Genomic DNA, 13,267 nt, shown 5'->3' on the forward strand with positions numbered 1-13,267 from the left:
CATATTTAATGTAATTACTGACATAACGGGGTCTAAATCTACTATCTTTTGATATGTCTTCTCTTTATTCCTCCTATTCCAAATTCCTTTTTCTCTCTTTTACTTCTTTTCACTATTTCTTATTGTACTTTTTCTCTTTTCGTCTGTAAGTTAAACACTCAACATTCTTATGGTGGTTATCTTACAAATGACACGTGCATTCTTGAGTTTTCAAAGTCTGATGTTAACTGACTCTCAGACCATGCAAGGGCATTAACCTACTGGTGCCATGACCCAGGGAGGCATTACTGTTATTCTTGTTTTAGACACTCACATTTCATTTAGATTCACCTACGCCTGTATTGGCCACTTTCATTGTTCTTCATCCTCAGTCTCTTCCTACTTATCTTCTCTGGATTATTACTTCTTCCCTTCCACAGTCTTTAGTTGTATTTTGCTGTTCTTTTTATAACCTCTTAAGCTGGATCCTTACCTTACTAATCTTCATCTTTTTAAAATTTTAATATAAGCATTTAAGGCCAAGCAATTAAGTGCCACTGTAGCTGCATCCTACAAGTTTTGATGCATTCTGGTTTTGTATCCAGTTCTAAATATTTTTAATTTCTATTATGATTGCTTCTTTGGTCATCAGTTATTTAAAAGTTTGCTTCTTAATTCCAGCACGCGATTATATTTTGCTACTGATTCCTAAGTTCACTGCACTGTGGTTAAAATGTGTGTGGTCTGTTCCACACCAGTCCTTTGGGATTGGTGGAAACTGACTTTCTACTGAACAAGTGGTGAGGTTCCTTACCCGTGCCGGGCAAGATTGACACCACGTGAGTTCTGCATTTACAGGGCACATCTCCTCCACATGGGCACTACAGCCAGCTGGGCCATCAGACTTCCTAGAGCCTTACTGATTTTCCTTCCTTAATTAATTACTGTCAGAAGTGTGGCCACATCTCTTACTGTGAATGACTTTCACATTTCTCTTCCTAATTCTGTCAATTTTCACTTCAGGTATTTGTAGTCACTACTGTGTTATTAGGTACAAATACATTTATCGTTATTGTATCTTCCTGGTATATGAAAACTTTTATCAATTTCCAATGACTCTATCTCTATTAACGCTTTTTATTTATTTATTTTTCTCTCATGCAACTTCAAGGCAGGAAAACACCCTAGAGATCATCTGGGTGCTCTGTAACGCTCTGGCTCTGTAATGCTTTCTGCCATATAGTCCTATCTATCTGTCTAATATGAAAGCTATGCCAGCTTTCTATTTTAGTAACTGCCCGCTATGACTGCCTTCTAGAAGGCTTTGTATAGCCTATGCTTTGTATATACTTTTTATAAACAGCTTAGAGCTGGATGTTGTGCATTATTAATCCAGTCTGACAAACTCTGTCTTTTAAACAGTCCATTAACATTTACGGACGTAAACTCTACTACCTCGTTTTGCTTATTTTTCTCACCTTCTCCAAGCTTCTTTTCTTGCCTTCTTTGGACTAAATGCATTTTGGCCATTCCTTTTTATCTCCTTCCACTAACTTGGCAATTATACATTTTATTTCTATTCTTTTAGCGAACATCTGAGAAATGTCAACATTCACATTCCATCAAGGTATAAATTTAATCAATTTGTTGACCATTTCGAACAATACTAAAACTTTAGAATGCTTTTAACTCAACCTCCTTCCTCACTTCTATATACTCGTGGTCATATAGTTTAATTTTAGCTTTTGCTTTTTAAGCCCCTAAATGCATGCTGACTGTAGCTTTACACAGGCAGTTTATGTTCATATTAACCACATTTTACCACTTTGTCTGCTTACTTTTCCTTCTTGCAATCCAATCCTTTTTATTCGTGATGACTCTTCTACCTAAAGAACATGCTTCAAGACTGCCTTTAGTGATGTCTTTGGGACACTCTCCATTGTCAGTGAAAATATCTTTATTTTATCCTTACCCTTGAAGACTGTATCTCTAAGGTGACAGTTCCAGGTCACGGTCATTTTCTCGGAGCACACTCGAGTTGCTCCACTGTCTTAGCTTCCTTTGTTGCTACTGAGAAATCGGCGGTCAGTGCAAATGTTGTTCCTTTGAACGTGTCCGCCCATCTGTCCTTCCTTCCTTCATGTGAAAGTTGTTTCCTTTGTCCCTGGTACCTCTGCAGTGTCACCACAGTGTGTACAGATGTCAATTTCTCTCCAACCTTCTTGAGATTTGATGCGTTTACTGAATCCGAGGAGTGTTCCGTTCATCAGCCCTGGAAAATTCTCAGCCCTGCTATCTCTCCAGCTCCTTACTGCCTCCCCCCAGTTCTGTCCTCTTCTCTTGGAATTCTGACTGGGTGACTGGATATGTGGTAAATCTTCTCGGCCTATCCTCCATGCCCTCTAACCTCACTTCCACATTCTTTCTCTGTCTGTTCTGCATTCTGGACATTGTCTTCATATTCGTTTTCCGGCTTACTAATTTTCTCTTCAGATGAGTTGACCCTACCAAGTTTTTATCACAATTTTTACATTTTCATTTCTAGAATATCTGATTCTCTCTCAAAGCTGTATATTTCTATAATTTCTTGCTCCTTACTGACATTTTCAAATCTTTTATTTCATCAAATAGATTAAAAATACTAGTTTACTGTGCTAATTAATTATTCCAGTGTCTTAAGTCTTTATATGTGTGAGTCTACTGTCATTTTCTGCTGACTTGCTTGTGGGGCCTTGTTTCCTTATGTGTTTTATGACTTTTTTTTCCACTAGGATTTCATATTCCTTGGAACTCTGAGGCCAGAGTTGAAGACAGGTTTCTGCAAAGTGGCTCTCTGGTAGCTTTGTACCAGGCATCTAACGACACTGCCAACCCAGAACAACTTGAACTCAATTTCCACATACAGGAATTTTTCTCTTGACAGTCTAGGTAGCGGGAATTTGTGCTTCAAATTCAAAGATGTGCTTCAACTTATACTTACTAATTTTCAAAAAGACGTAGCTCTTTGCCCACCACACAGACATGTGCCCCAACACCCAGGTCAAACATACCACTGTCTTTGCCCTCCTCTCCCAGGGGCAGGTTAAGCTCTAGCTACCCTTGTCCTGAAGATGCCATCCTGTGGGTGATGCACAGGAGCTCCTTTTAGGATCCCATTACTAGCAGGCCCCAGGCTTTAGTGTCTCCACCCAGTCTAAGAAGGTTCCACAAAAGCCTTCATGGGGGAAGCCAGCCTCGGCACTCCAATTACCTTTGCAGGTTCCTCCTCCACTTAGGTCCTGACTTCTAAGATTTTCCATGATAAGTTTCATTTTTGGTTTCATAAAAACATTTTCTCCAGCATTCTTAGTTGTTTTCAGCAGAAGCAGTCAGGATACCCAGTCCACCAAACTGCTGGGAGCACAAGTTCTCTGCACACGATTTCTTCACGTGTCTATAGGTGATTCTGGAGTGCCCACCAGGGAAGAGCCAAAGCATCTTGGAATGCTGCTCATGGGCCGTCTCTGGCTCCCCCCACTCATTAAATCCAGTCGTCTAGCTTAGCCCTCAGTCCAGTTAACCTCACACCAGCATCCGACAGTGTGAACCCCTCCTCAAGTTCTTAGCACTCGTGCCTCCCCAGTGCTGAAATGACAGTGTCCCTGGGAGCCAGTCCTCTCTCTGCGCATCACTTCTCCGGGAACACGACTGAAAGCGTCCTGCCCGCCTCCCGGACCTCACGAGGCCTCACACGCCTCAGGGATTCACCGACTGAATACATGACTGCCCGTGGCCACTTACCAGGTGGGTTAAAGGCGATGATATCATCTAAGAGCTTAGACATCTCCTTTTCTAGGGCTGCTAAGGTGATTTTTCCATTTTGTTCCAGGGAGCTGAGGAATTGAACCATCTGATGAGTGAAGGCTCGGCATTTTGGAACCGCATCCTGACAGAAAAAGGAGCGTTCATATGAATCCATGCAAGCAGTGTTAAGTGCCGGGGAGCATGCCGCGGCTCTGACTGCTTTGGTAGCGGGTAGAGAGAACAGAGCAGGAGACCACACAAAGACAGGCGTGTGTCGAAGGACCGACCCTGTGTCTAGGGATACGCGCACATCTGTCACTAGAACACACATCCTCCCGAATTCCAGAACACTCTTCCTTTTTCACTACGTTAATAAAAACATTAACGCTATACTAATTACTTGCCAGAAACTTTTCCAAACACTTTTATGTTCATTACCTAATTTAATTCTCACAACAACACTTTACGGGCAAGTATTACTAGTTCCAATTCAGATGAGAACACCAACGTCACAACGGCAGGGGGCTGGGGACCGGAGTTGGTCAGACCTCAAACTCGTGCTCATAACTTCCCTGCCATTCTGCTGCCAAGGACATCCAGATCCCTAAACCAACAGCTGCCACCCCCAACCTTTTTCACCTCTCGTTAGCCCATGATACTGCCGTAAGTGAAGGTTGACCAAGAGAGATAATTAAAACTAAAAACTCTAGTAGGAGTACAAAATAAGTGCACCATGACATACATCCTCTACCTTTTTTAACTGAGCCATCACGAGGCTTGAGCCTGTCCTCAGTAGCACTTACACTACTATAACCCCGAAGAACACTCTGCCTTTTAAAGCACCCACTCGACTTACGAGATGTTTCTGGCCGTCAGTAGGAACAGAAAGGCCTGCAGACACTCTCAGGAGCTTCATGATTAATTCAGCAGAAGGTTCCTTTGCCAGGATGACGGATGGCTGGTAATGGCTGCTGAAATAACCTAGCACACTCTGGTATGACACGACGTCTACAAGATGCCATGAAAGTGAGCTTGTTTGTCCAAGGAGATTCAGCAGAGGTGAATCCTGAAAATAAAACACATACTCCTTTAGTTTTGGAGTTCCCCATTTCCCAGAAATATGTCTCCAGTCTATGGAGTGACCACTAAGAGGGCCCATGACCAGCATGGAACAGGTAAGATGTCAAAGAAGTATCTACTCAAGTAGAAGTGCTAGTGAAAGTAATAACCAAAGTTTTGGCAAAAACACTTTAAGATTTGTAAGTATTCAGAACCCAATTTTTCAAAGGAACTCTTGGATCTAGTCATAGAACTAGCAATTAATGAGATGTAAGATAAAATTGATTTTTATATTCTAACTCCATGTGCCTCCCTTCATGATCCAGAATTCGATTAGGAACGATCCCAGAAAATCAGGCACTAGTTGAAGGCACATCCCAAATGCCAAGCAGATATCACACCGACAGAGGTGTTAGGGAAACCAGTGAAAAACTCCAACTTCGTAGAAAGGGAGGATCTCGGAAGCCTTGCCAAGTCTTCATCTCAGGCTCTCCAAACTTACTGCTTGGTCTACCAGCTGATCTTCCTTTGCCAATAAAATCATCATGAAAAGGAGGCAGACAATCATGCTCCGCGTCTCTGGGTGAGGACTGGGGCTCCAGGCGTCAGAGAGCACACTGACCCAGTTGACTTCGCACAGGACAGACCCCAAAAATAAGAAGCAGCTCTTAGGGCTTCCTCGTTCCACCTAAAGGGAAATGAATTCAAATCAATGTTTTGCTTTAAGCTATCTTGAAGATGTGTATAAATCAGTGTTTACTAAATTGTATTTTAGAAAATAACTTTTTTCCCAGATTATAAAAATCATCTATAAATCCTTCCCCCAGAGATTTAGACTTAACATTTGTCATATTTTTTTTCCATGCTCAGTGAATGTGTACATTTTTCACCTTATTTAGAGTTCATTATTTATTCCACGAATTCTTTTTTTCTTTGTTATTTTTTTTAGAGAGAGGGAGGGAGGGAGAGGGAGAGAGTGCATGAGCAGGGGACAAAAGGAGAGGGAGACAGAGACAGAGACAGAGACAGAGAGAGAGAGAGAGAGAGAGAGAATCTTAAGCAGGTTACTCACTCAGCACAGAGCCTCACACAGGGCTCAATCCCATGACCCTGGGATCATGACCTGAGCCAAAATCAAGAGTCAGATGCTCAACCTACTGAACCACCCAGGTGCCTCTATTCCACTAATTCTTAATAGGAGAGGAGTGACCTTCCCTAGCTCTAACCAGACTGCCACGGTCAGTCACCAAAGCTCAGGGGAGTCTGTTACAGCCCTCAGATGTGCTAGGACAGGTCAAAGACTGAGATCTACTAGCCAGTGGTTCCTAAAGCTGATCATACATCAGAACCCCCCCCCCCCCCCACTAAAGACCCACTAAAACACAGACTGTGGGACCCTGCTGCCAAATTTTATATTTCCTAAATCTAGGGTGGCAGCAGGAATTTGGATTTTTAGTAAGTTTCCCGGTGGTACAGACACTACTGGTCCTAGGACTCTACTTTGAGACCTACTATAACAGTGTACATAATTTTTATACTGCCTTTTTAGTGTAATGTTATGTTATAAAAATATCTCCACAACATTAGTCTTTGTGATTTTTGATGACTTCATAATGTTAAATCCTATTTAAAATACATTAGGGATTGGTAGGAGGGGTGGTAGATATATTTTAAAGTATATAATCAATGTCAGAGTTCTATCTTATTAGCCCATTTCAACAGTCTGTTTACATTTTTTTTTAATGTTTATTTATTTTTGAGAGAGAGAGAGACAGAGCACGAGCAGGGGAGAGGCAGAGAGAGAGGGAGACACAGAATCTGAAGTAGGCTTCACGCTCTGAGCTATTAGCACAGAGCCCGACGTGGGGCCTGAACTCATGAACCGCGAGGTCATGACCTAAGTCGAAGTCAGACGCTCAATGGACTGAGCAACCAGGCGCCCCTCAACAGTCTGTTTAAAATAAAATGTGGCTGGCTATAAATTTTTCTGTTTAAAATGAAGGTTAAAAAGCTCTACTCCATTTATAAAATCACAATCAATGGACCTTGGTAATGATTCATGCCCTCCCATGACTACCATCATTGTATCATACTAACTACTTATTCTTTTCCCTTTTAGAAAATGATTCTTCATCCTCCTGATAACCTCTAACCTCACTCTAAACCCTTCAAAAACATCCCTTCTAAGGCCAGCAAGACACATAGAACTGAAAAGCTTCCAGCTTCTGGGCAGGTCAGGGTCATCTATCATTAGACTAAAATTCCTAGAGGCACAGAGTCTAGAGCATCCCTCCAGAGACTGTTCTAGTTTAATCTGTCACACAGCTGAGGCTGCCCTCTTACTTAAAGCTGTATTACAGCTCTTTAAACAAACATTTTCTTCCATGTTCATAACAGTGACAAATACATACTTAGGACCTGTCTCATATACTAAACCTAGCTACAAAATCATTCCTAACCTTTTATCTCTGAGACAACTGTCCTCAGCTTTCCCTGGAGCTCAGCCACAGACAAGTGGCTGACAAGAACATCCTGGGTGAGTCTCGTGTGCAGCACAGAAGGACTGCAGTACATTTCGCTACTGCCGCAAACCACTGTGGCCCCGCAGTAATTAAAGCACTTAGGGTGTCCCAGTAATCAATTGACATTAAGTTAAGAGTGAACACAAATGAGCTAATGACTATGAATAAATAAATGGAAATGACTGTAAAAAGCTAAGAAGACCAGATTATAACAGGTTTTTAAAAATAGCAACATAACGGGGCGCCTGGGTGGCTCAGTCGGTTAAGCGTCCGACTTCGGCTCAGGTCATGATCTCACGGTCCGTGAGTTCGAGCCCCGCGTCGGGCTCTGTGCTGACGGCTCAGAGCCTGGAGACTGTTTCAGATTCTGTGTCTCCCTCTCTCTCTGACCCTCCCCCGTTCATGCTCTGTCTCTCTCTGTCTCAAAAATAAATAAACATTAAAAAAAAAAATTTTTTTTAAATAGCAACATAAGAGGGGTGCCTGGTGGCTCAGTCAGTTAAGCGTCCGACTCTCGATTTCGGCTCAGGTCGTGATCTCATGGTCATGAATGAGATTGAGCCCCACATCAGGCTCCTCGCTGGGCGTGGAGTCCACTGAAGATTCTCTCTCCCTCTCCCCTTCCCTGTGCTCTCTCTCTCTCTCTCTCTCTCTCTCAAACAAAAAAAGAAAACTATAAACTTAAGAACAACAACACTGCCTGGCTGGTAAGTAACACCACTGTGGTGTTTTTCACAACTACTGCTTCTACTGCTAAAACTCACACACACAGATTAGCATTTTTTCCAGGTCATTTCAGGTCTTTATACGATTACGATGCATCATTGGCCGTTACAACGCACTTCTATCTCCTACAACATTATTCCCTTATGTAACTGCTTAAAGAAACTAATGGTTTGAGTACCAATTACATTTTGCTTTAATAGAACATTTAACAGTATGAAAGTCTGGTGATGCTATCCTAGAAAAATATGCAAACCCAGAAACAGCAAGATTGAGCATGACGAAGTCATTAAACTATGTACTCATCGAACAATATTACTAAAATCTAGGGGGTGACAGCCATGTGACAGACAAAATCTTTCTCTGGGTTTAAAAATGGTCCTAGAAGTGTTTTCCAATCACCCGCTCACACAGTGAAACGATTTCCATGGGAAGTCACATGCTCCACACAAGCACCACACAGGCACACAGAAAGCCCACACCGCAACTGTGGCTAAAAACCATTGAACAGGCTGCTGCCCAGAAGCCGGGCTGTGCCACAGGGAGTGAGGCTTACTTTGAAGAAGGCCTCCATGAGCATCTGGTCAGGGTGCAGGTCCCTCCACGGGAGCTTCTGGTAGGCACTATGGAAAGCGTACAGAATGAACTCCGGCATTCTGGGTGCTGTGCATGCTTCACAGTAATGCAGCAGGTGCAACCTGAGGGCTCCATCATCACCTGGCGACAGCTTATCTGAAATTGAAATGGAAAACACAGCTGAAGACATTCGGGGTTATCTTTAAAAATAAACAAATTAATACAAAACAGAAATTTGAACTGAAAGTCTAAGACCTAAGGTTCTCTATATTTACTCACTTTCAAAGATTTTCTTGTGCCAGGAAAAAAAAAAAACTGATGGCAAATTACTAACAAAGATTGGTATGTAATTACTCACTTGGGTAACTGGAATAAGTAGCTGGGATGTGGGAGAAAGCAGGGGCGATCAGTGTTTCTTTAAAACTTCTAACTATTTGGCTTTTTAACACAAATATACTTGCATAACCCCAACCACTTCCAGGTACCCCTTTAGTCTGCTGCCCTCGGCATATACGCGGCCACTAGCCTTAGCACTTACTCTTTGGGCACCCTGGAGGAATCTAATACCCCTCAAGAAGAAATGTGCCACATGACTAAAACTTAACCCTTGGTGCGGTAAAACTAGATTATTGCTGTCACTCAGCCAAGTTAGTCTAAAATGACACTCCTGTGTTATCACTCAGTATTATCATCACCAGTATCAATTACTACAGTGCCCTCAAGAGTTCATGGCAATGTAACCGGCGTTTCGTCTAAAACAAAACTTTTCAGACTTTCTGGTTTTATGAAAAGGAATGAATGGAGTCAAAGAAGAGGGAGCCACGCACAACAAGAACAGAAACCTGACGATGTTTCTTAATAGCGGCTTTTGAAAAATGACAAATAAGCATCAGCCCACGGTACCAATCAATTTATCATTTCTAACATGCCTGTGCCCTTGGTTCGCATCCTTACTTTATTCTGCATCATGAAACACTAACATGTTTTTAACCTTTTAAGACAAGGTAAGAGTAGCATTTGTTCAAATGTGAATAAAAATAGTTTTGTTTAAATAAGTACGGATATGTAGGTACAAGATGTCTAAAAGGTAATCTCTTAGGACAAGACTGAGTTTCTAGTTCCAGCCCAGATACACCTAAGTTCTGTGAGCTCAGATAAATTCATTTTGCTTTTTGAGTCTTCATTTTCTCACAAATAAAAGGAGAGAGCTGGATCAGAAGACCTCACTAAAAGGCTATAACAAAATACTTCTTCCTGCTTTGCATAGTGCTGTTTCCTCTCCTTGAACTCAGCTACCAATTCCTGACGTTAGCTGTGTACCCTCCTGTACCCAAGCTACTTTCTTACTTTATATACACAGGCAAGAGCCTAAGAGAGTACTTGTCCCTTATACTAAGAAACCAAATATATACAGCCTTTGTGATTATAATTTAATGCTCAAATCTTTTTGATGATGGTAAGAAGAAGCCAGAAGTCTATCTTTCCAAAGAAACAAAAACAAAAAAGTGAGTACTATTAGGATTTCATGCGTTACTCATTGAACCCATACTTATCAAATAGACACTGAACCTACGGCACTGCCCGAGTCTTGTGGGGATAAAAAGAACGTTTCTGTGCCTAGAGCTTACATCTTACAGTTGAGTCAGAAAAAAAAATTTTTTAAGAGATCAGGCATATATATAAAAGATCAATAAAAAATACTGGATGGATACATCTAGGCAAAGGAATGTTGTTCAGCATTGAAAGGAAATGAGCCATCAGGCCATGAAAAGACTTGGAGAAATCTTAAATGCATAATAGTAAGTGAAAGAAGCCAATATGAAATGCTATATAATGTATGATTCCAATTATTTGGCATTATAGAAAAACTAAAACTACGGAGAAAGAAAAAAAAATTCTCCCCAAGAATTAGTGGGGGGGGGGGGGGGCGTAGGCAGAACTGTAATGGTGGGTATGTGTCATCATACATTTCTCAAAATCAACAACGTACAACATCAAGAGCGAACCCTAACATACACCATGACTTTGGGTGATAATGATGTGTCAGTGTAGGCTCATCAACTGTAACAAATGTACCACTCTGGTGGGGGGTGTTGATAGTGGGGGAGGCTATCCAGGGCGGAGGGGGGGGGATATGGGAACTTGCTGTACTTTCTGCTCAATTTTGCTGTGAACCTAAATCTTTCTATACATGTGCACATTTTTTTAAGGACTGGATGACATATTAAGTCTGCGACTAAGTGCCACACAGACACATGGCGGCCACAGAGGCCACGGCAGCCACAGAGGTACACTAGTCAGAAACGGCACGTGCCAATCGGGCCGTAGCACCTTCAGGACTCACTGCAGTGCCTGAGTGGAGCCAACAGCTGAGCACAGAGCTGGCCACTTCTGCCCACCGGGGGAACACTCCGTGAGGAATCCTGGCCCGGCACTCGCTGCTGGGCTGGCCAGCCCTTTCTCGGAGCTGTGCCTGGGCAGAGGCACTGCTCTTCCTTCCCATCGCCTTTCACAAGTGTTACACCTGCACGGGCCCTGAAGGCATTCTTCGCCCACTGCCGCTCCTCTCCCTCCTATCTTCCCAGGGACCACCCCAAAAAGATTCCAAGTAGCATTCTACCCCACCACGGTGTCTGCTCCTGAAGGACTGAAACTATGAAGATGTACTATGAAGATTCAAAGGCAGAAGAGAAACACGTGTGTACAAAAACATGTGCAGAAGAATATAAAGGACCCGAGGCTTCGTCCAGTAGTGGAGTCAGCATGAGCAAGTACAGTGAGGGGAGGGCCAAGGACATCGGCGGAACAGTGTGTCAAGCAGTATGGCTGGAGTGGAAGGTTTCCATAAGGAAGCCATTGCACAATGCTGAAGCGCACTGGGCCAGATACATCTGAATGTTGGGCTAAAACATGACACTTAAAAGTTTGGAAATATGAATATGATAGGACATAAATACTGTTTTCAGGAAATAATTAATCTATTCAATAGGCAGGAACAGAAACTAGAATGAGAAAAAAAGGAGGCAACCGCAAGAATCTGGGTGGAGTGGAACAAATGTCCTTATAAACCTCCCAATATAAAACATTTGGATACAGTAGGTAAAATAAAACATCTTTGTTTTTTTTTTGTTTTTTTGTTTTTTTTAATTTTTTTTTAACATTTATTTATTTTTGAGACAGAGAGACAGAGCATGAACAGGGGAGGAGCAGACAGAGAGGGAGACACAGAATCTGAAACAGGCTCCAGGCTCTGAGCTGTCAGCACAGAGCCCGACGCGGGGCTCGAACTCACGGACCGTGAGATCATGACCTGAGCCGAAGTCAGACGCTTAACCGACCAAGCCACCCAGGCGCCCCAAATAAAACATCTTTGAAAATGCATAGCTAGGTACACTCAGCGGAAGACAACTAGGCCAAACGTGGGTGGCCAGAAGCAAAGAGAGCCCAGGAAACGCAAGTCCTGAACAGACACCAAAGCCTCAGCTGCATGCCGAGGGGTCTGCTTCTGCAGGGCTCTAATAGCATGAGGGGTCTCCCAAGGCCTGTGCCCTCACTGAGAGGGCAGATCCGGGGAAGAAAGGAACCTTTTCTCTACCTTCACCTGGACTTGGAGCGGAAGAAGCGGGGGGAGCTGTTCGTGGTAACTGGGCACACCTACAAGCGAGTCTGGGGTCTGACTGCTTATACCTGTGTAGTGAGAGAAACCGCAGGCTGAGGAATCATAGTTCCAGATGGAACAAATGAGGATCTTTTCTGGAAGACACACCCTCATCCTGGTCTTCATGGAATTTCTACAGAGAAAATGTCTCTAAATATGGGCTCACAATACGAAATTTAAAAATATACACAGAGAGGTGCCTGGGTGGCTCAGTTGGTTAAGCATCTGACTCTTGATTTTGGCTCAGGTTGTGATCTCACAGTTTGTGAGTTCAAGCCCCGTGTCACCCTCCACACTGACAACACAGAGCCTGCTTGGGATTCTCTCTCTCTCTCTGCCCTTCCTGCGCACTCTCTCAAAACAAACAAACAAACAAACAAACAAAAAGATACAAAAGGAGGGGCACCTGGGTGGCTCAGTCGGTTAAGCATCCAACCCTTGATATCTACTGGCTCAGGTCATGATCTCACAGTTCTGAGATCGAGCCCTAAGTGAGGCTTTGATCTAAGCATGGAGCCTCTTGGGATTCTCTCTCGCCTCCTTTCTCTCTCTTTGCTTCTCTGCCCTTCCCCCACTTGTGTGTGCACACGCACACTTCCTCTCTCTCAAAATAAGTGAACATTTTTTTAAAATACACAAGGAAACAAGCCTCTAAGTATGAGAATCTAAAGGAACATCCAACTGTAGCATAAGCCAGGTGTCCCCAGCAGGGACTTCAGATAATTACTACCGCACACAGGTCATAAAGCAAAGTATGTTTAAACATTTCAAAGAAATAACAATTAGAATTTTAAACAAAAAAAGAAATCAGATGCTATCAAAAAGAAACAGGGTAGATTTGAAAAACAAATACAACTTCTAGATACTGAAATAAGAAACTCAAAGCTTTTTGTTGTTGTTGTTAAGCAGGTTAGACAGGACTGGGGAGACTGAGTAAACTGGAAGAGAGACCTCAAGCCTTTGCCCA

The 13,267-nt window shown here is 42.8% G+C and overlaps 1 protein-coding gene across 1 annotated transcript in view; it reads right to left on the minus strand.

Annotated features, from left to right (window-relative positions):
* EPG5 (ectopic P-granules 5 autophagy tethering factor) overlaps positions 1–13,267 on the minus strand; it is a 106,299-nt gene that overhangs the window by 11,274 nt on the left and 81,758 nt on the right. Inside the window, exons 36-39 of the mRNA XM_019464163.2 lie at positions 8,623–8,798; positions 5,324–5,509; positions 4,619–4,828; positions 3,760–3,904 (exon numbers count right to left, since the gene is read on the minus strand). Coding sequence (XP_019319708.2) covers positions 3,760–3,904; positions 4,619–4,828; positions 5,324–5,509; positions 8,623–8,798 — 717 coding nt within the window. The remainder of the gene's footprint in view (positions 1–3,759; positions 3,905–4,618; positions 4,829–5,323; positions 5,510–8,622; positions 8,799–13,267) is intronic.

This window comes from Panthera pardus, unplaced genomic scaffold, assembly GCF_024362965.1.
Source record: "Panthera pardus isolate Hobbes unplaced genomic scaffold, ASM2436296v1 HiC_scaffold_15, whole genome shotgun sequence".
NCBI lineage: Eukaryota > Metazoa > Chordata > Mammalia > Carnivora > Felidae > Panthera > Panthera pardus.